This window comes from Mauremys mutica, chromosome 4 (assembly GCF_020497125.1).
Source record: "Mauremys mutica isolate MM-2020 ecotype Southern chromosome 4, ASM2049712v1, whole genome shotgun sequence".
In the NCBI taxonomy this organism is placed as follows: domain Eukaryota; kingdom Metazoa; phylum Chordata; order Testudines; family Geoemydidae; genus Mauremys; species Mauremys mutica.
This window is the reverse complement of record NC_059075.1, coordinates 154,636,608-154,658,719: the sequence shown is the minus strand read 5'-3', so window position 1 is coordinate 154,658,719 and position 22,112 is coordinate 154,636,608. Positions and strand designations below refer to the sequence as shown.

General features: G+C 58.5%; 1 protein-coding gene across 1 annotated transcript in view; it reads right to left on the bottom strand.

Annotated features, from left to right (window-relative positions):
- The window catches only part of LOC123369138 (zinc finger protein 629-like), a 29,763-nt gene extending 12,055 nt beyond the window's left edge, over positions 1-17,708 (bottom strand). Inside the window, exons 1-6 of the mRNA XM_045014498.1 lie at positions 17,462-17,708; positions 17,231-17,322; positions 16,674-16,800; positions 16,135-16,284; positions 14,615-15,844; positions 3,109-5,006 (exon numbers count right to left, since the gene is read on the bottom strand). Of these exons, the coding sequence (XP_044870433.1) occupies positions 3,109-5,006; positions 14,615-15,844; positions 16,135-16,284; positions 16,674-16,800; positions 17,231-17,322; positions 17,462-17,645 (3,681 nt within the window). The 5' untranslated portion in view covers positions 17,646-17,708. The remainder of the gene's footprint in view (positions 1-3,108; positions 5,007-14,614; positions 15,845-16,134; positions 16,285-16,673; positions 16,801-17,230; positions 17,323-17,461) is intronic.
- Between the last annotated feature and the right edge of the window lie 4,404 nt (positions 17,709-22,112).

Below are 22,112 nucleotides of genomic sequence, written 5' to 3'. Positions count from 1 at the left end.
TTTGGCTACATTTAGGGTCACACTTGGGTCATGTTTTGAACCTTGTCCCCGCATCCATGAGAATTAAACATTTATTTTCCAAATGGAAGCCAATTTCACGTGACTCCAGGAGCTGTGGGCTTTAAGGAAAAGATACATCAGTGGAGTGAGGATTGTATGCTGATCTCGGTGAGCCCATCTGAATCCGAAGTGATCCCACTGACGCCAGTGGAGTCAGGGCTGGATTCTGATCTCAGTGACCTTGGTGTGAATCCAGAGTGACCGTGCTATCACCAATGGACTGAGGGACGGATTCTGATCTTGGTGACAGCCATGTGAATCCAGAGTGACTCCACTGGTGCAAGAGAATAAGGGCTGGATTCTGATCTCAGTGACACCAGTTTGAATCTGGAGTGACTGCATTGACGCCAATGGAGTGAAGGCTGGATTCTGATCTCAGTGACCCCGGAGTGAATCCAGAATCACACTCCACCCCTCTTAGAACTGTGCTGGCCCCCTTCCTCCCTCCATAACAATCAGTCATTCTGGGCTTGGGAGGTACCATTCTCATGGTGGGGGGATGGGAAATTATCCCCCGTCTCAAGGGATTTAACTCCCTTCCCACTTTAAAAAGGGGCCTGCAATAGGAGGGATTTTTATTTTTAATTTCCTGACAGGAAAAAAAAATATCAAATCTGGCTTCCCCAGAAATGTTAACCTCCCCGCTCCCAAGAGTGAAATGGTTTCTTCCAAGGGGCAGAGAGGCTCCCATATGATGGGATGAACCATTTCACTGATGGGGGGAGCAGGGGTAAAATGCCAAAGGTTCAAAATTGACCCATTTAATTTTAATTTCTCCATCACTGAAAAATTAGAGCCTTTTAATATTTCTGTTCTTTTTAGTAAAAGGGGGATTTTTAAATCAAAGTTCCAGTACTGGGGATTTGCATCAGGACACCGCTATCTCCCCCACCTCTGTGAAAATGGAACATTCCAAAGTGTCACTTAGGGCAGTTGGCCAGTTCCCCTTCCCACTGACAATGGAATCTTCAAAATGTCAGTGGGCCAGATACCCTTCTCAGTGAGAATGGAACCTTCCAACGTGTCTGTCATGGCAGTTGGGCAGGCCCCTCCCCCTAGGTTTAGGCCACGCCCCTGACATGTGTTTGAAGGGTTCGGACCCCATCCATTCTCGGCTAGGTGGGATTTATAAAACATGACAGAAAACCCCTACACACCTCAATCTAGACAAGGCCACAGGGGCCCGTTATGGGGCAACTGGCCCATAGCAGAGGTCCTACCCAATACCAAACCCAAACACTACTTGGTTGCCCTGGAGCAAGGGGTGGGGCATAGGACTGGAAAAATCAAACATTGTCCTCTCCCTAAAAGCCCATATTTCAACTAGCTCCAATTCCTACATTTTCAATAAAAAAATTTCTCCCATCGGTGTGTTAGGCCTTTGACTCATATAGGGCTTTATACTTCAAAATTAACCTTTTTAAGAAGTCTAAATAAAAACCACTCAGTTCTCCCTTTATATTAAAGGTTCCATTTATTAATAAACAACCAGATCTCTGTTTAGATCAATAGCTTATTGATTGTTATACCGTCCTGATAAGCCAAGAACTATGGCTTATAACCATCTATAGCATGTGCTGCTCATGTCAGTAACATCCTTATAACATGCGCAAATCATTCATTAGCCCTTTGTAATATCAACCATGACCCTAATTTCTCCTCTTAGTTAAGTTTCTCTGTACAGTATGTAGAAACCAACTATTTCTTATAGTATTGGTGAGGCTATAAGATCCAGTCCTCCAGCCAACCATAGAGTCAAAGAGGAGAAGAGTGGCTAGACAAGACCTGAAGATGGATCACCATGGAGTTGTAGTGTGACCTATGGAAGAACCCACCAATGGCATCTTGGTCTGTTCAAAGGGATTTCTTTCTTTTGAAGCCGATGAAGGAAGCTCTCACAGTCAATAAGCACATTAATATGGCACAATTGTAGAATGACCCTGTTTTGGGTCATCAGTGGGGTTCAAACGTTGGGTCTTTTGGTGATAAAAGCACGATCCTTTACTTCACGAACTAAGCACGTTAACTCCATCCACCAGCAGCTGTAATAGGCTTGTATCTTATTTTGTGGACCAGCCATGAGAGGGGAACAAGGACATACACAATCTCCATCTATACTGTTCAAGAAGAGATTCTCTAGAAGAAAGTCCATGTTCCCCATTAACGAGGTTCGTTAGACCCGCGACCTCATTAACATAATGAGGCATCTTCGTGGATCTCATCTAGGGTGACCAGACAACAATTGTGAAAAATCGGGACAGGGGGTGGAGAGTAATAGAAGCCTATATAAGAAAAAGACCCAAAAATCAGGACCGTCCCTATAAAATCGGGACATCTGGTCACCCTAATCTCATCCGACCACATGGCAAATTAGCCACAGGTTAGCGACGTAGCTAAGGACGGGTCGATGGTGGCAAGGTGAGCTGGTTCCCATTAGGCCTAGGCAGTGCCCCAACATACATCAAATGGAGCACAAGGGCCTACAGGAGGGCGTGGCTTCCCATGGCTCAGACCCTGCCCAAAGCGGGCAACTTCCTGTGAGACCCACTTTGAGAGGCAACTTCCTGTGGAAAGACCTTGTCCTCCAGGAGCAACTTCCTGTGAGCAAGACTCACCCTTGAGGGGGCAGCTTCCTGTCAGAGAGACTTTTCCTACAGGGTGCGACTTCCTGTGAGCAAGACCTACCTGGGGACACAACTTCCTGTGGACAAGACCCACCCTACAGGGGGGCAACTTCGTGTCAGAGAGACCTGCATGAGGGGGTGACTTCCTGAAAGTGAGCCCACCTCAGGGGTGCAACTTCCTGTGGGCAAGACCCATGCTAGAGGGGGTGACTTCCTGTCAGAGATGCCCTACCCAATGGGACAACCTGAGTGAGACCTGCCTCGTGACACAACTTCCTGTGAATGAGGCTCACTAGATGGATCGACTTTCTATAAGCCAGACCATGTCCTAGTGGGGCGACTTCCTGTGAGCAAGACCTGCCTAGTGGCACAGCTTCCTGTGAGCCACAGCTGTCCCCAGGCCGGCTCCTTGCATCCATCCCTAGTCCTGCCCTTTCTTGTGGGTCTTCTGGTGCTGGGTGAAGGCAGAGCTCTGGACAAAGCGCCGGCCGCACTGGCCACACTGGTAGGGCCGTTCGCCGGTGTGGATGCGCCGGTGAGCCACCAGGTTGGAGTTCTGGCTGAATCCCCGGCCACAGTCGGGGCAGCAGTAAGGCCGCTCGCCGGTGTGGGTGCGGCGGTGCTGGGCATAGGTGGAGCGCTGGGAGAAGCACCTCCCGCACTGGGCGCACTGGTACGGCCGCTCACCGGTGTGAGTGCGCCGATGGGCAGCCAGGTGAGCCCGGCGGATGAAGCTACGCCCGCAGTCCCCACACCGGAAAGGCTTTTCTCCAGTATGGGTGGTCTGGTGGGTGATGAGGTTAGAGGTCTGGCTGAAGGTTTTGCCACACACTGGGCAGCGGTAGCGCTTTTCGCCGGTGTGGACCCGCCGGTGCTTGACCAGGTAGGAGCCGTCGTTGAAGCCTTTGCCGCACTCCTCGCACCGGAAGGGCCGCTCGCCGGTGTGGATGCGCTGGTGCTGGGCCAGCTTGGCGCTCTGCCCGAAGGCTTTGCCGCACTGCCCGCAGGTGTAGGGCCGATGCCCGGCATGGCCCTGCTGGTGCTCAGCCAGCGCCGCCCGCTCCAAGAAGCCCCGCCCGCAGTCGTAGCAGCGGTAGTGGCGCTCGCCGGTGTGGGTGCGCCGGTGGGATGCGAGGTTGGAGTTCTGGCTGAAGCCGCGCCCGCAGTCCGGGCAGACGAACGGCTTCTCGCCCGTGTGGGTGCGCCGGTGGGTGCTCAGGTTGGAGCTCTGGCTGAAGCTTTTGCCGCAGTCCGGGCAGACGAAAGGTCTCTCGCCGCGGTGGATGCGCCGGTGCTGGGCCAGTGCTGAGCTCCAGGTGAAGCCTTTGCCACACTCGGGACATTTGTAAGGCTTTTCGCCCGTGTGCGACACCTGGTGCTGGATGAGGTGGGAGCTCTGCCCAAAGCTTTTATCGCACACCGAGCACTTGTAAGGTTTCTCCGGGGCCGGGGCCGGGAGGCTGCCATGCTGGGCTGGCTTCCCCTGGCTCCTCACTGGAGGGTCCCCCCGCTGCTGCATGTCCACCCCTTCCCATCCTCCAGAGAACGTCCCCTGCAGATCCGCTTGGGGAACATCCTCTTCAGATCCTCCTGAGGGCATCCCATGCAGATCCACCTGGGGAATGTCCCCTGCAGGTTCTCCTGAGGGTACCCCACGCAGATCAATATGGGGAACATCCTCTTCAGATCCTCCTGAGGGCATCCCATGCAGATCCACCTGGGAAACATCCCCTGCAGGTTCTCCTGAGGGTACCCCACGCAGATCAATATGGGGAACATCCTCTTCAGATCCTCCTGAGGGCATCCCATGCAGATCCACCTGGGAAACATCCCCTGCAGGTTCTCCTGAGGGTACCCCAAGCAGATCAATATGGGGAACATCCCCGTCAGATCCTCCAGAGAACATCTCACACAGATCCAGTAGGGGAACGTCTCTTTCAGATCTTCCAGAGACCGTCCTAAGCAGATCCGCTTGGGGAAGGGTTCCTTCAGGTCCTCCAGACAGCACCCCACCCAGCTCTACTTGGGGGACGTCCGCTATCGGTAAGAGCTGGTGCAGTTCAGCCTTCTCCAGATCTTTCTGTGCCGGATCCAATCCCAGGCTTTCACCATCACCTGCCGGGACAGAGAGAGAGAATCCAGACGGGCTTTCTGAACTGGGGCAGAGAAGGTTGTGGATGCAGCAAAGGGGGTACCCCAAATCCCTGTCCCTGACCAGTCCTGCACCAAAATCCAATCTGAGCCCTGGGGTCTGCTCTAGAGCCATCCTCCTATAGAAGACCACCCCTGCTGGGGAGACACCCCCACACACATCCCCAGTTTCTTACCCATTCCCTGCTGGAACTCTGGCTCCTCTTTCAGAGCCCAGCCCAGTGGGCATGCAGCCCCAGGGTACGGGCTCAGAGCCAGCACCCCCTGCTGGGCCTCCCTGGTGGCACTCGGCTCTTCTCCCTCCACTTTGATGCTCACTGCCTCCCAGCGCTGCGGGACGGGCTCCATGGCTCCGGGGGTCGGCCATAGGCCAACGCCGATCTGAGGACAACCCAAAAGAACCCATCAGCACCGAACCAGAGCACAGAGGGCTCAATCGAACAGGCACTGCAGGGCTGAGTGTCTCTGGGGCGGGAGGCAGAGCCCAGGGCAAGCCCCCTGCTAGCCCAACCTTGGGCTCCACCTCCACCCTAGCTCTGCCCTACAACGCGATCTCCGCTATAGTCATTTACACCGAAGGGCGTCTTAGCGCAGCGTTTCTCAGCCGCCATCAGGGGCTTTTCTTGCAGGCAACAGCCTCCTGGGCGGTGATGGGGGGAGGCAAAGCAGCAGCCCCCCCCCCCCCCCCGGGGCCTCCAGGAGGGGTTGGGCCCTGCCCTCCTCGGGAGCCACAAACACCAGAGGAGCAGACAGTGGTGGGAGGTCCCCGCCTTCCTGGGAGAGTGGGGCTCAGGCTTCCAGCTTCCGCCTGGGGCTTTGGGCTCACCACCCCGGGTCCCCACTGCCTACCCCGGCCCCTCCACCCCATCACCCCTGGCCCCCACTGCCTTCCCCGGCCCCTCACCCCATCACCCCATCACCCCTGGCCCCCACTGCCTACCCCGGCCCCTCACCCCTCCACCCCATCACCCCTGGCCCCCACTGCCTTCCCCGGCCCCTCACCCCTCCACCCCATCACCCCTGGCCCCCACTGCCTTCCCCGGCCCCTCACCCCTCCACCCCATCACCCCTGGCCCCCACTGCCTTCCCCGGCCCCTCACCCCTCCACCCCATCACCCCTGGCCCCCACTGCCTTCCCCGGCCCCTCACCCCTCCACCCCATCACCCCTGGCCCCCACTGCCTACCCCGGCCCCTCACCCCTCCACCCCATCACCCCTGGCCCCCACTGCCTTCCCCGGCCCCTCACCCCTCCACCCCATCACCCCGGGCCCCCACTGCCTACCCCGGCCCCTCACCCCTCCACCCCATCACCCCTGGCCCCCACTGCCTTCCCCGGCCCCACACCCCTCCACCCCCTCACCCCTGTCCCCCTATGCCTTCACCGGCGCCTCACCCCTCCACCCCATCACCCCGGGCCCCCACTGCCTACCCCGGCCCCTCACCCCTCCACCCCATCACCCCTGGCCCCCACTGCCTTCCCCGGCCCCTCACCCCTCCGCCCCATCACCCCTGGCCCCCACTGCCTTCCCCGGCCCCTCACCCCTCCGCCCCATCACCCCTGGCCCCCACTGCCTACCCCGGCCCCTCACCCCTCCGCCCCATCACCCCTGGCCCCCACTGCCTACCCCGGCCCCCCACCCCTCCGCCCCATCACCCCTGGCCCCCACTCCCTTCCCCGGCCCCTCACCCCTCCGCCCCATCACCCCTGGCCCCCACTGCCTACCCCGGCCCCTCACCCCTCCGCCCCATCACCCCTGGCCCCCACTGCCTTCCCCGGCCCCTCACCCCTCCGCCCCATCACCCCAGGCCCCCACTGCCTACCCGGCCCCTCACCCCTCCGCCCCATCACCCCTGGCCCCCACTGCCTACCCCCGCCCCTCACCCCTCCGCCCCATCACCCCTGGCCCCCACTGCCTACCCCGGCCCCTCACCCCTCCGCCCCATCACCCCTGGCCCCCACTGCCTACCCCGGCCCCTCACCCCTCCGCCCCATCACCCCGGGCCCCCACTGCCTACCCCGGCCCCTCACCCCTCCGCCCCCTCCCCCCTGGCCCCCACTGCCTACCCCGGCCCCTCACCCCTCCGCCCCATCACCCCTGGCCCCCACTGCCTTCCCCGGCCCCTCACCCCTCCGCCCCATCACCCCTGGCCCCCACTGCCTACCCCTGCCCCTCACCCCTCCGCCCCATCACCCGGGCCCCCACTGCCAACCCCAGCCCCGAACCCCACCGCCCCATCACCCCTGGCCCCCACTGCCTACCCCCGCCCCGCACCCCAACACCCCATCACCCCTGGCCCCCACTGCCTACCCCGGCCCCTCACCCCTCCTCCCCATCACCCCTGGCCCCCACTGCCTACCCCGGCCCCTCACCCCTCCACCCCATCACCCCTGGCCCCCACTGCCTCCCTTCCAAGGCTTAATTGGTCCCCGGGGCTGAGTAAATCTGCTGTGCAAGGGGATATTTGGGTTAGGTGAGAGTTGGACGTTTTGTTACTAGCACATTTCACTGCCTCCCAGCCAGCTGGCAAGTCTTCTGCTGTGCAAAGGGATATTAACAAACATACAAACTCGCCCTTTTCACAGCCGCAGACTTACTAGAGCAGATGGGGAGGGGGATGGGGGGACAACAACCCACAACCCAAAAGCAAAAGAAACAACCAAAAGCCAGACACGCAAATCGGGCCCTTTGCATGTTCTTCTGTTCAGGTCCAGTACAGAACGGAGACAACTGTACATTGTTTGTATTATCGAGGCTGCAAAAACCCAAGCAAACAGGAACCCTACAGAAATCAATGACAACGATTCGGACGTGCCTGTGTGCAGGGGTATTGGTTTCTCCTAAAGTGAATTAAGTATTTTGGGACCGGCCACCAAAAAGATGCGTAGTGGGACCCCCTGGCCTAGTGCCTTCCCCACCCGTTCACGCCCAGGAAAATCCCACACTGCAGCCAGTGGGCTCAGATGCCCCCCCACACCTCCCCGTGCACCCCCTGGGCTGGGGGGGGGGACCCTGCACCACCCCCTTCCCTGTGCGCCCCCGGCGCGGGCTGGGTGCGGGGGGACCCTGCTGGGCTCCGTTCCCTCCCTGGATCCCAGGGGGCCCCGACTCACCAGCGCGGGGGGTGGGGGCGATTTTCCCCACCCCAGGGGGGCCCGATCCGGCCCCCGGGGCCCAGGGAGCCCCCCGCCGAGCCCAGGGGCTGGGGCGAGGAGCGGGGAACAGGAAGGTCCCTTTGCTCTCCCGTCCCCGCTTCCTTCCTGGGAAGCCCCGGAGGTGGAGCCGTCTCGTTCCAGCGCAGTCGCCGCGGCCCGCCACGTGGTGGCAGCAGTGGGATATGTCGGGCCGTAAGAGGCCCTGGGTCCCACTCCCTGCCCCCCTGAGCCAGCCAGTCCCCCTGGGGCAGGATCGGAGCCAGCGCCCCCCAGCGGGGAAGGGCCCCTTGTCCCATTCCCCACCCCTCTGAGCCGGCCAGTCCCCTGCCCTGATAAGGCTCTGAGCAGGGTCACCAGCAAAGTGATGTGTGGCCAGGAAACAGTCCCAAAGGTCTGGGGGCAGGGGAGGCAGAATTTAATTTTTGTAGGAGGTGTATTGCTGTAGTATCTGGAGACCCCAGCTGAGATCGGGCCCCTGGTGTGCCAGGTGCTGCCCAGAACGCAGCTGAGAGCAGGGGCCTCTGCTCGTTCCGGGTGCAGACTGATAGCGGCCCCCCTTGTGCCAGATGCTGCACAGACCACACCCATGATCAGGGCTCCTTTGTGCCAGGCGCTGCACAGACACACAGGGAGAGACAGGCCCCGTTTGTCAGATGGGGAAATTGAGGCCCAAAGGAAAGCAATGACTTACCTGAAGTCACACAGGGCATCTCTGGAAGAGCTGGGACTAGAACCCACAAGTCCTGGCTCCCAGGAGTCCCAGCTCCCATGTCCCCCCTTGGGTCTGAGGCATCCCCAATCCCAAAACTACTAAAGCCATGTCTACACCAAAGGCCTTGCAGTGGCACAGCTGTACCAACGCAGCTGCATGGGTGTGAGATCACTCGTGTAGCCACTCTCTGCCGACAGGCGTGAGCTCTCCTGCCAGCAGAGCGCTGGGCACACTACTACTGATGCCAGCAAAACTTACATCTCTCGGGGGATGTTTTTTGCACACTCCTGAGTGGCATAAGATTTGCCAACATAAGTGGTAGGGTAGCCACAGCCCAATTGTCTTTCTAAGAAGTTCCACATTCCCCACTGAAGCTGGACTGTGCCTCTACAGATGACACCTTTGAGGCTGTTACCAGAGAGGAGGCTGGTAGCCACTCCGCTCTTGAACTGGCCGCACCCTTTCCAGGATGAAAGAGTCTGGTGGCCTGTATTTGTAAAGCTCCCACACTTCCATTCTCCTCATCAGGATCTTGGGCGGTGGAAGAGCCCTGGAGTCAAGGAGGTGCCTTTTGATGGTCCCAAGGCATTTCCTTTCGGATCTGGCCAAGTTCAGCGCTGACCAGAGACTGAACTGGCAACTCAAGACAGACAACAGGCGACTAGGGAAAGAGATTTATTGTGTAGACAGAGATGCCAACAGACATACCTGGCAGCTCGAATATTTTCGGTGCTCTGTTGCTTCTCAGTTGGAACTGGAAAGGGTAACCAGAGACCAGCATAGGGAGCCCACTGGAGCAGCAGCAAAGGTGCGGAGGAATATAGAATCCGGCCTGGCATGATTTCAGAAGTTCTTTGGTCAGGATAATTAATAGCTCTACCGTAAATTCCCCTCCCTTTGGTCCCATCTCCGCAGAATCTGACTCCAGTGATCTACATCTCCAGCTGGTGTCAACGGGCATAGAGCTGTTTACTTCATTCCCACCAGCTGGCGATCTGGTCCATTAACCCCGACGGAGCTACGTCCAGTTGATACCAGCTGGAGATGTGGCCCCATTGAAACCAGTGGAGTTATGTCCAATTGACACCAGCTGAAGATCTGGTCCATTGACCCCAGTGGAGCTGCGGATGAGTGATACCAACTGAGGATCTGGCTCCATTGACCCCGATGGAGCTATGGCCGAGTGACACCAGCTGGGGGCCTCACTCATTTGTCTCTCTCTCTCTCTCACACACACACCGAGGAAAAATCCTCCCTCCAGTGCCTCAACATCCCTCAGAACCGTTCCCCTTCTCCTCCAGCTCCCATGCCGCATTATAATGATACCACGCCTTTAGCTAGCACTGTCCATCGGTACAGCTTAAAGCAGTGTACAAAAGTAGCTCAGGGTGATTAGCCCAATTTTTACAGAAAGAGACACTGAGGCACAGAGAGGGGCAGAGCCAGGAACAGAACCGAGGCATCCTGAGGCCCAGCGCTCTATCCACTTGGCCACCCTGCCTCTTGGCTGGTGCGTATGGGCCACAGAGCCGCTGGTGGCGACGGAGCCAAGCCCAGCCCCAGGGAAGGGAATCTGGATTGCCCATCTCCGCCGTCCCCATCAACAATCAAAAACCCCAAGAACTTCCCCCAGATCCCCAAAGGAGGTTTTGACGAACTAGGTCTGTTTCTGAGTGGGGATTTCCCCATCCCAATCCTTGGTGGAGTTAGTGTAATTGATTATCTGGGTCCTGGTGCCCCAGGTATGGCTCAGGACCCCAGTGTGCAGGCTGCTGTACAAACAGAACCAAAAAAGTCTCTTCCCCAAAAGGATCTAAGCCAATTATCAGATCTCCACTGTCTGTCTCCTGGGGGTATTTCCACCAGGTGTTGTGGGTATCAAAGGTAGCCATTTGTCTCCGGTTCAGCTGTAACCCATGGGTCCATAGGTGTCCCATTCTCACGCCACGTATGAGGCTGTTACAACACCTCTTACAGACTCCAGGTCTTCAGTTTAGGCTGGAGAAGTTCATTCTCCGAGTCCAGGGGACTCCCCGAGATGGCGGACAACTTTGTTCTGCTCTGAAACAACGCTGCTGTCGCAAGTTGAGGAACGTTGAGGTTTTGGCTTGAAAACGACACTGTTTTCAAGCCCAAACCAACCGTTTTGTAAAAAAGTTTGGTCAAATATTGGGGCACCTCCGATTTGGGGTGTTTGTCCTCGTCTTTTATTGCAAAAAGTCAACATCATTTTCATTTGAAAAGTAATCATTTTTCAAAACTGTTTAGCAAAATATTCTCGGGGGGGAATTCTGATTTGGGGGAGTTTTCCCTGTTTTTCCCCTCAAAATGTCAACACTATTTTCATTCTCCAACCAACAATTTCTCTTTCCTTTTTAAAGGTATTGCAAAACTGTTTTTGTTAGAAAAAATGCAATATGAGTGTTTTTCTATTTCTGTTTTTTTTGCCACTGATTGCAACAAATGAATGATGTCCAGGTATCTTTCCCCCTCCCCAGTTCTTCATTTCATTCAAAAATTCAACATTGTTCTCCTTCCAAAGCCATTTCATTTTCTTTAAAATTTTTCCCAAGCCTTTTTACTTTGTTTGTTTTTAATATTTTAGGGTTTTCCTCATTGTCTCATTCCAGAATTTCAAAGTTCTTCTAATTCCAACACGGCACCATGGCTTTTTGTCTTTTAAATCTTTTACAAAACTTTTGGCAGGAAAAAAAATTTGATTGCGGGGGCGGGATTTTCCTTTTTTTTTTTTTTTTAAATTCCAAAACTTCATCATTTTCCTTTCCCAAGCAAAATTTTTATGGATTATTTCTGTGCAAATTTTTTAAATGTTGGGGTTTTTTTTTGTATTTTTCCTCATCTTTTTCATTTAAAAATTTCAATCATTTTCAGCCCAAACAATATTTTTTTCTTGTAACTGTTTTACAAAACGTTTTTGCGCCTTCTTTCCTTGCACTTTTTCAATTCTTCCCCCCCCTTCTCATTTCCTTTTCCCCACTCTAACTTTTCTAAACTTCCACTCACTTTGGAAAAACGACAGCGCCATCAAAAGGGGAAAAAATGAAATTCTTTGATTCTGCCAGTCTATAATTTCCCCAAACGTAGTGCTTGGTCTGTATGAGAAAGTGGTACCGGTTACACCAGTAGAGTTATCCCGAATAACTCCCGGGAAGGCACTCTTATCCCAGGATAGGAGTAGACTTTTCCATTTAGCTTCAATTTCTTCCCAAATGCCATGAACTGAACCCAAATCAGTTCTTATACCCGAAGAGAAAGGGTTAGCACCTGGATCTAAGGCAGTGGTTTTCAACTTTTTTTCTGGTGGACCACTTGAAGAAAATAGTTGGTGCCCGTGACCCAACGGAGCTGGCAATGAGGGGTTTGGGGAGTGGGAGGGGCTCAGGGCTGCAGGGTGGAGCTGGGAATGGGGGGTTCAAGGTGTGGGAGGGGGCTCTGGTCTGGGACAGGGGGTTGGGGTGCGGGATGGGGTCAGGGCTCTGGGCTAGGGGTGCAGGCTCTGGGATGGGGCCTGGAATGAGGGGTTTGGGGTGCACGAGGGGGCTCCGGGTTTGCAGGGGGGGGGGTCAGGGCTGGGGCACAGGGTTACCTCAGGCAGCTCCCAGTCAGCAGCGCAGCAGGGGTGTTCAGGCAGGCTCCTAGCAGGTCCAGCTCCTAGGCAGAGGCACACAAGTAGCTCCGCGTGGCTCTGGCCTGCAAGCACCGCCCCTCCAGCTCCCATTGGCTGGGAACTAGCCAATGGGAGTACAGAGCTGGTGCTTAGAGCAGGGGCAGCAAGCGGAGCCCCGTGGGCCCCCTGCTTAGGAGCCGGACCTGCTGCTGGCCACTTCCGGGGCGCAGCGCGGTGTCAGAAAAGTTAGGGACTAGGCTGCCTTAGGCTGGCAGCACGGCCCACAGAACTTTTAATGGCCCGGTCGGCGGTGCTGACCAGAGCCGCCGTGACCCACGGCCTTCCATTCCGCGACCCAGTACTGGGTCCAGGGCTGGCTTTAGGCCAATTCCCCTGATTCGGGCCCTGGGCCTTAGGCGCCCTTTCAATGTTTTTACTCACCCGGAGGCGGTCCGGGTCTTTGGCGGCACTTCGGCAGCAGGGGGGGGGGGCAGGGCCCTTCCCTCACTCTGGGTCTTCTGCGGCATTTTGGCAGCGGGGGGTCTAAGCAAGACCTGGAGTGAGGGAAGGACCTCCCTTCCGCCGAAGACCTGGACCGCCGCCGGGTATTGGAATCGGGACCCCCTGTTCCTAAAGCCGGCCCTGACTGGGCCACGACCCGCAGTGTGAAAACCAGTGATCTGAGATGCTAGACTGGAATTTCAGTCTGTATCTAGAGTTTTCTGAAAAGTTTTGACTGAAACTTTTGTGTGTGAAAACTGAAGATTTGCATCAGTTTCACCAACTTGTTTTGGGAGGAGGAAAAAAAAAACCTGCCAAAAATGCCAAAAAACCCCAAATGTTTCGATTTTTTGATTCGAAATGACTTTTCAAATTCTAAATTTTCGTTCCTTTTATTATTATTATTATTATTTTTTAAGTAAAACATTATATAACGCCCCAAATGTTTCATTTTGGGTCAAACAAAATATGTTGTTCGACCCAAAATGATTCTCTTTTCCGGCGTTTTGATTCACTGAAAAGTTGGGGGGGGGAATTAATTTTCTGGTCATTGCAAAACGATTTTTTAAACATTTTTTGGAACTGGCATGGAAACGAAAAAAAAAGTCCATGCTGCCCGCAAATGTAGACTAATGTCTAGACTGTGTCTAGACTCTAGAGTAACACATTTAGTTTGATTTTAACCAAGCAGAGAAACGACGCAGACTTTAACGCGATCGGTTTAATACATGCAAACATAACATTGATTTATCTTGACTGGGGTCGATCGATTCACGAAAGCCACGAAGGCACCGCTGGGATCATTCAGCCTGGCCTCCTGTGTAACACAGGCCAGAGAATGTCCCCAAAATAACTCCTAGGGCAGAGCTTTTAGAAAAATACTCAACCGTGATTTAAACATGGCCAGCGATGGAGAATCCACCACGTCCCTCGGTAGGTCGCTCCAATGGTTAATTCCTCTCAACTTATTTCCAGTCTGAATGTGTCAAGCTTCAACTTCCAGCCGTCAGATCTGGTTAGATCTTTGCCAGACGAGCCTGTTATCAAATCTGTGTTCCCCATGTCGGTGCTTCAGCGTTTGAGAAGGTGCTAATTAGCTGGGACCCAAGATCCCACCCTTAAATCAGACTCAAACGGTCTCTGTAATGTTTTCCAGTGTCCGGGACAGGGCCTGGGTGGGAAGGGACAGCTTAGGGGCGGGGCTTGGGAGGTATGGGGCGGAGCAGTGGGCGTGGTGAGGGGGGATTGGGAGGAGGAGCCTGTCAGGAGGCGGGGACTAAGAGGGAGGGGCAGACCAGTGGGCGAGGACTGGTAAAGCGGGGGCTATCGGGGCAGGGTCTGGGAGGGAAGGGCTAGAGCAGGGGGCCTGTTGGGGCCAGGGCCTAGAAGGAGGATGTCAGGTGTGGGACCTGGGTGGGAGGGGGCATCATAGGGGGGTCGGGTTTGGGAGAGAAGGGGCATCGGGGGGTGGGGCCTAGGCAGGAGGGCGCATTTCAGAGCATTTTAGGGGGCGAGGCCTGGGCAGGAGAGGCATGTTAAGGGCGGAACCTGGTGAGGGTGTCTCAGGGGGCAGGGCCTAGGTGGGCAGGGCATCTCGGGGGTGGGGCCTGAGAGGGCGGGGCATCTGAGGGGGCGGGGCCTGGGTAAGAGGGCGGGGCCTGGGTAAGAGGGCGGGGCCTGGGTGCCAGCAGCAGCGCTGAAGCTGTTCTAACTGACACCAGGGTGTGCACACAGGCGCCCCCAAGCCAGGGCTGGCGAGCGGGGGAGCAGCGGGCTCAGGGGGGGAGCTGAACCAGGCCCCGGTCCCCAGGGCCCTCCTCCATGCCGTGGGGCGTCCCGGCGGGGGCGGCGTGCAGCCGGCGGTGGGACACCAGGTGGGCGTTCTGGATGAAGCTCCGCTGGCACTGCCCGCATTTGAATGGCTTCTCCCCGGAGTGCACCAGCCGGTGCTGCGCCAGGTGGGAGCTGCGGGCGAAGGCGCGGCCGCACTCGGGGCAGACATGGGGCTTCTCCCCGGAGTGCACCTGCCGGTGCTGGTTGAGGGTGGAGCTCCAGCTGAAGGTCTTGCCGCACTCCCCACACCGGTACGGCTTGGCACCCGTGTGGATCCGCTGGTGCTGCTTGAGGGCCGTGGTCCAGCTGAAGGCCTTGCCGCAGTCCCCGCAGCGGTAGGGCCGCTCGCCCGTGTGCGTGCGCTGGTGCTTGAAGAGGGTGGAGGTGTGGTTGAAGCCTCGGCCGCACTCCTTGCACCGGTAGGGCCGCTCCCCGGTGTGGACGCGCTGGTGGTTGGCCAGGTGGGAGCTCTCCCCGAAGCTCTTCCCGCACGCCTCGCACATGTAGGGCCGCTCGCCGGTGTGGGTGCGCTGGTGCTTCTTCAGGGTGGAGCTGAGGCTGAAGGCTTTGCCGCATTGGTGGCAGCGGTAGGGCCGTTCGCCGGTGTGGATGCGCCGGTGCTGGGCCAGGGTGGAGCTCTCGGTGAAGCACTTCCCGCACTGGGAGCAGGGGTAGGGGCGCTCGCCCGTGTGGGTGCGGCGGTGCTGGGTCAGGGCCGAGCTCTGGGTGAAGCTTTTCCCGCACTGGGCGCACTTGTAGGGCCGCTCGCCCGTGTGGGTGCGAAGGTGCTTCACCAGATCCGAGTTCTGCAGGAAGCCCTTCCCGCACTCGCCGCAGATGGTGGGCCGCTCCCCGCGTCGGGGGGCCCCGGGCAGCCCCAGCCGGCCCCCTGCTCCTGCCCCTGGATGGGCCCTTCTGGGCCGCGGGGTGGAGGACGGCCTGTGTGGATCCCCTCTCAAGGGATGCTGGGATATGTCCTCTTTGGATCGCCCTGAAAACGGCCCGCGCAGATCCGCTCCCAAAGGATTCTGGGATACGTCCTCTTGGGATCCCTGTGGGAACACCCTGCACTGAGCTGCTCCCGAAGGATTCTGGGATCCGTCCTCTTGGGATCTCCAGGGGAAAGTCCCGCACAGATACACTCTCTGCTGGGGATTCTCACTCCCCGTCCCGGCACCTGCTGGGGGGAGAGAGAGACTCCAGCTGGGGCTCGTTCCCTGTGCCGCGGACAGAGGGGGCAGCAAAGGGGTTGGTGACTAGTAGAAAACCCAATGGACAGGAACCAAGCTCCCGAACCTCCCCCCGAGGGGAGCAGAGGGGCTGGTTCTGCCCCAATGACCCAGCTGAGCCCTCAAAGGCTGTGGGAGGGAAGGGCTCCTGCCGTGGGGCCAGGGCACCCGCTGGGGGCGACACTCAGCAAGACGGGACAAACCTTCCCCTTCACACGCGGACGGTCGCCGAGCTCCTCACCTGGGATCTCCCTCCCCTCAGAGCCTTGGAGATCCGGGACGCACGGCGCCTCCCCTCGCTCCATCCGGGAGATCACGGCCGGTTTGGGGACCGGGAATCCTGCCAGCCGGGGGAGAAGATCAAGTGAGACTCCAGACCAGACCGGAGGGACTAGGAAAGCAGAGATCGGAATTCAGCTCCCGGAGGGGCCTGAGTTGCCTCTGCTGGGGGATGTGTTAATGGAAAGGGCCCAGGGTATTGGAGAGAGAGGTATTGGGGGGGGGGAGATAGATATGGGTGTAGACAGATGGATCATTCCATTGGTGAAATACTTATTATAGGGTAAAACAATCGAGTGATAGGGGTTGTCTGGAAGCCAGGACTCCTGGGTTCTATCCCCAGCTGTGGGAGGGGAGTGGGGTCTAGTGGTTAGAGCAGGGGGGGCTGGGAGCCAGGACTCCTGGGTTCTATCCCCAGCTGTGGGAGGGGAGTGGGGTCTAGTGGTTAGAGCCGGGGACTGTCTTTCCCAGCTCCTGTCGTCGAGGGAAGCGGACCCTCACCCAGGAAGCTGACGTTGGTGTAGTTCTCCAGCATGACATCCCTGTAGAGCCGCCTCTGCCCTTCGTCCAGGAGACGCCACTCCTCCTCGGTGAAATACACGGCCACCTCTTCGAACGTCACTGGCGCCTGCAACCACAAGGGACCCCACTGGGCGCCACGGCCATACCCCTGCTCTCGGAGGGGTGGAGCTGGCCAGTGCCCAAGTGCATGCTGGGACTATCTGGGCAGACACCTTCATGCGGCCCAGAGTTGCGTGCACCAGTGCATTGTGGGAATATCCCAGCAGGGGCCCCCCGGGCTGCCCAGGCCCACATGCCCCAGTGCATTGTGGGACTATCCCAGAAGCCTCACTTCCTAGCAACACTTATACGAGGCTAGATGGATGTCTCGCCCCTCCATGCTGCCCCAGATCAGACCTAGGTGCCCATCTAGCCTGGTATCCCGCCTGCTCACTCCTGCCCCAGATCAGACCCACAGCAGACGTACACTGGGGTCACTGAGACCGGAACCTAGGCCAGTCTCATCTTCCCAGGAACCCACCAGCCCCATGACCCACCTGGATGCCAGGCTCCCAGGGCGGGTCAGCCCTGCCCCGCTGCCGCTCACGCCTCTCCGAGCTAGGCAGAGACCCCTGGGGATGTGTGAGATCTGAGGGAGAAGAGCAAATCATTTAGGAGACCCCGGAGTAACCAACCCTCCCTTTCAGCCCTGGGCTCCCCCCTAGAGCCCCTCCTCCTCAAGGAGTGCGCCCCCTGCTGGGGATACCCCCCCAAACTCTGAGCCCTACCTTGTAGCATGTGGGGCTCCTGGTCCTCCTCTTGGAGTGCAGGATTGGGGTGCAGCTTCCACGCTTCCCACAGTCCTCTGGGGGCGTCCATCTTCACCAATCTCTGTCTCACCCTCACCTGCAAACCACCCAAAATATGGGGCTGGGTTGGTGGGGGGGAACCCTGCCCTCTTTCACTGTGCATCCCAGGAGCTGGCGGAACTGGGGGGACCCTGAACAGAACCCCCCATGCACCGCCAGGGCTATCTGGGTTGGGGGGACCCTGCACACACCCCTTCCCCATGCACCCCCAGGGCTGGTGGAACTGGGGGGACCCTGCACACACCCCTCACCCCAATGCACCCCCAGAGCTGGTGGCATTGGTGCAACCCTGCACAGACCCCCTCTTCTCATGCACCCCCAGAACTAGCTGGGTGGGGGGACCCTGCACACACCACTCACCCCAATGCACCCCCAGAACTGAATGGGTTGGGGGGACCCTGCACACACCGCTCACCCCAATGCACCCTCAGAGCTGGCTGGGTTGGGGGTCCCTGCACAGACCCCCTCTTCTCATGCATCCCCCAGAGCTATCTGGGTTGGGGGGTCCCTGCACACACCACTCACCCCAATGCACCCCCTGAACTGGCTGGGTTGGGGGGACCCTGCACACACCGCTCACCCCAATGCACCCCCTGAACTGGCTGGGTTGGGGGTCCCTGCAGACCCCCTCTTCTCATGCATCCCCCAGAGCTATCTGGGTTGGGGGGTCCCTGCACACACCGCTCACCCCAATGCACCCCCTGAACTAGCTGGGTTGGGGGGACCCTGCACACACCCCTCACTGCAATGCACCCCCAGGGCTGACTGGGTTGGGGGGACCCTGCACACACCCCTCACTGCAATGCACCCCCAGGGCTGGCTGGGTTGGGGGGACCCTGCACACACCCCTCACTGCAATGCACCCCCAGGGCTGGCTGGGTTGGGAGGACCCTGCACACGCCCCTCACTGCAATGCACCCCCAGGGCTGGTGGCATTGGGGCGACTCTGCTGGGCTCATCTCCCTTCCCAGATGTCTCGGACTAAGCAGCGCCAGGGATTGGGGGGTTCGCTCCTCCCTGGTGGGGCCCCGATCCAGGGGGCTGAGCTCAGAGGCGACTGGGGAACGCGGAGTCCTTTCCGACCCCTCCCCTCATCCCATCCCATCCCCGGCTGCTTCCTCCGCACCATGCCATCGCCGAGCAAATCACCGCGCGCACCCCCCAGCTCTGCAGGCTGCAGAGACGCCCTGTCTGCACCCACCGACCTACCTGCTGGCCGGGGGCTAGGGCTGACGGGGGCTCCCCCCCCCAGCTGCTTGGGCGGGGGGAGGAAGCGGAAGGTCCCTTTCTTATTTCATTCCCCCCAGGGTAGACCCGCCTGGTCCTGTCTAGGCTTCCACTGATCGGTCGTATTAACCCTTCACTCAGCTGTGGAGAGAAGGAGCGCCCAGGGCTGGCCCCAGTGCGGCGCTAGGGGGCGCTGGGCTTCAGGGAGCGAGGCAGGGCCTCAGTAGGGGGCGCTCTCCCCTGGCGGTCAGCTCTGGCCCCAGTGCCCCAGTGCGGCGCTAGGGGGCGCTGTGCTGCGGGGAGCAGGGCTCAGCAGGGGGCGCTCTCCCCTGGCAGCCAGGGCTGGCCCCAGTGCGGCGCTAGGGGGCGCTGTGCTGCGGGGAGCAGGGCTCAGCAGGGGGCGCTCTCCCCTGGCAGCCAGGGCTGGCCCCAGTGCGGCGCTAGGGGGCGCTGTGCTGCGGGGAGCAGGGCTCAGCAGGGGGCGCTCTCCCCTGGCAGCCAGGGCTGACCCAATGCCCAAGTGCAGCACCAGGGGGCGCTGTGCTGCAGGGAGCAGGGCTCAGCAGGGGGCGCTCTCCCCTGGTGGTCAGCTCTGGCCCCAGTGCCCCAGTGCAGCACCAGGGGGCGCTGTGCTGCAGGGAGCAGGGCTCAGCAGGGGGCGCTCTCCCCTGGCAGCCAGGGCTGACCCAATGCCCAAGTGCAGCACCAGGGGGCGCTGTGCTGCAGGGAGCAGGGCTCAGCAGGGGGCGCTCTCCCCTGGTGGTCAGCTCTGGCCCCAGTGCCCCAGTGCGGCGCTAGGGGGCGCTGTGCTGCAGGGAGCAGGGCTCAGTAGGGGGCGCTCTCCCCTGGCAGCCAGGGCTGACCCAATGCCCAAGTGCAGCACCAGGGGGCGCTGTGCTGCAGGGAGCAGGGCTCAGCAGGGGGCGCTCTCCCCTGGTGGTCAGGGCTGGCCCCAGTGCCCCAGTGCGGCGCTAGGGGGCGCTGTGCTGCAGGGAGCAGGGCTCAGTAGGGGGCGCTCTCCCTTGGCGGTCAGGGCTGGCCCCAGTGCGGCTCTAGGGAGCACTGTGGGGTAGGGCTCAGTGGGGGGTGCTCTGACCCACACTTATCCCTGCCTTAGTTTTAACTCCAGGAATACCCTCGTGGACTTGAGTTTCAGCGTTAATTGAATTGCTGTTCTTGGTCAGTGCGCCAGGAAGGCCAGTTTCCGATCCGGAGTTAAACTTGGGGTAGATTCGGCTCGCTCCGGGTTTACACTAGGGTCACTGAGCTCAGAATTTGGCCCTGAAAATGCCATCGCTCCAGATTAGATCAGAATGAGGTTTTTCTGTTGCTCTTGAAAGCCACACGCTGCTGGGAAGAATTAGCGGGGTCAGTGGATATAGCAAAGTGGGTCAGATCAGCGCTCTGCTTGGGAGCAGGGCCGGTGCAACCCATTACGTGACCTAGAGGGTCGCCTAGGGCACTGACATTTGGGGTGCGGCGACTGCAGCGGCTGGATCTTCGGCCGCCCCGGCCGTCGTCGACATTTCGGGGGCGGGACCTTCTGCCGCCTCTGTCGGGGGCAGCATTTTGGGGGCGGGACCTTGTGCCGCCTAGAGCGCCAAAAAAGCTGGCGGTGCTCCTGCTTGGGAGGGACTATTCAGGTCAGGGTTATAGCTATCTTCGCACAACTTCGACCCAGGAGCAGATCCTGAGCTGCATGCAACCATTTAATCAGGAATCTTCCATTGTTCCCCTCCCCCCTAATGCCTCAAGCTTCTGGAGTCATGTGAAAAAACTCTGCTTGCCTTTAAAAGCGCAAAATAATTACTGTTTAGTACATGTTGTTGGAGGAAAGGCTGAAGACACTACCCCCATCAGCGCTCAGCCAAGAAGGCAACTAACAAGTACGGGAGATATTATTTCATTTATGAAATCTCGTGATTTGCCACACTGAGGTGGCGATTTTTAGAGGCTTTGATCACGATTTCTGAGCACGTGGGGCTGGTAACGCCGCAGAAATTGTGGAGTAATGTTAGTCCCTGGCTAGTCCCACCATACTGAATGAGGGTGGCAGAATTTTGTCTTGGTGCCAACGCCAACACCAACGCCAGGTGGAGGTGGGAACTAGTGGGTTAGAGCAGGGGGGGTGGACTGGGACCCAGGACTCCTGGGTTCTGTTCTCAGCTCTGGGAGGGGAGTAGGGTCGGGGGGGGGGGGGCAGGGGCTGGGAGTGAATGCTCTTTGAGATGAATTGGGGCTGGGGCAGGGGAACTGGACTACAATTCCCATAAGCCCCTTTCCTCCTACACCCCAGCTGTAACTCAATGGCAAACTGCCATGAGGTCTTGCAAGGAATTTTCCCCTCCCCACCCCTGAGCCTCCATGATGGTTGTAGTCCAGTTTTCTCCTCTTTGCTTTCCAGGTATCACGGGGGAAGGGGGAAGACTACAAATCCCATGAGGCCGTGCGCGGGAAGCGCCGCCATGTTAATTGTAGTCCAGGAGGGCGTGAGGACCCCATGTCCCATGAGGCCTTGCCAGGAATGAGCCTGGCTGCACTGCAGTGACCGTTGTAATTTAAAAATCTCCCACTTCCCTGAAAGAACGAAAGTGCTCCTTTTCGAGGGGGAGGGGAGGGGTGTCAAAAACTACATTTCCCATGAGGCATTGCGCATCCTCCTCCTCACGCCTCCATGGCACTTGTAGTCCAAACATGTCCCCTTTCTCTTAGAAATGAATGGGACTCGGGTGGCTGAGGAACTACATTTCCCATGAGGCGTTGCTGTGTGCCGCCATGACACTTGTAGTCCAAACATGCCCTCCTCCCCGGACATAAATGGGCTCAGTGGGGTGGGGAACTATATCTCCCATGAGACAGCGCGAGGGCCCACCCCCACACCTCACCCCCAGCGCTGCCTTGACACTTTTGGTCCAAACTCTCTTTTCCCTCATAGGAAAACACCAGGGCGCGGAGGCAGTAAAATAAACTACATCTCCCATGAGGCAGCGCGAGAGCCCTGCCTCCCTGCGCCGCCATGACACTTGTAGTCCAAACATTCCCCCCTTCCCCATAGACATGAACGCGCCTCAGCGGAGAGGGTGGAGAACTACATCTCCCATGAGGCGTTGCGCGGGCCCGGCTTCCCTGCGCCGCCATGAGCCTAGTAGTCCAAACACGCCAGTCCTCCCATTCGGAACGAACGCGGCCTGGTGGCCGGGAAACTACGAATCCCATGAGGCAGCGCGCGGGCCTGGGCTGGCTCCGGGCCGCCATGATGGGTTTTGTGTGTTTGCGGGGTTGAGAGGGGGAGGGGAGGGGGATGAGCCAGGCTGCAGGAGGGGGCAGCAGCAGCCGAAGCAGC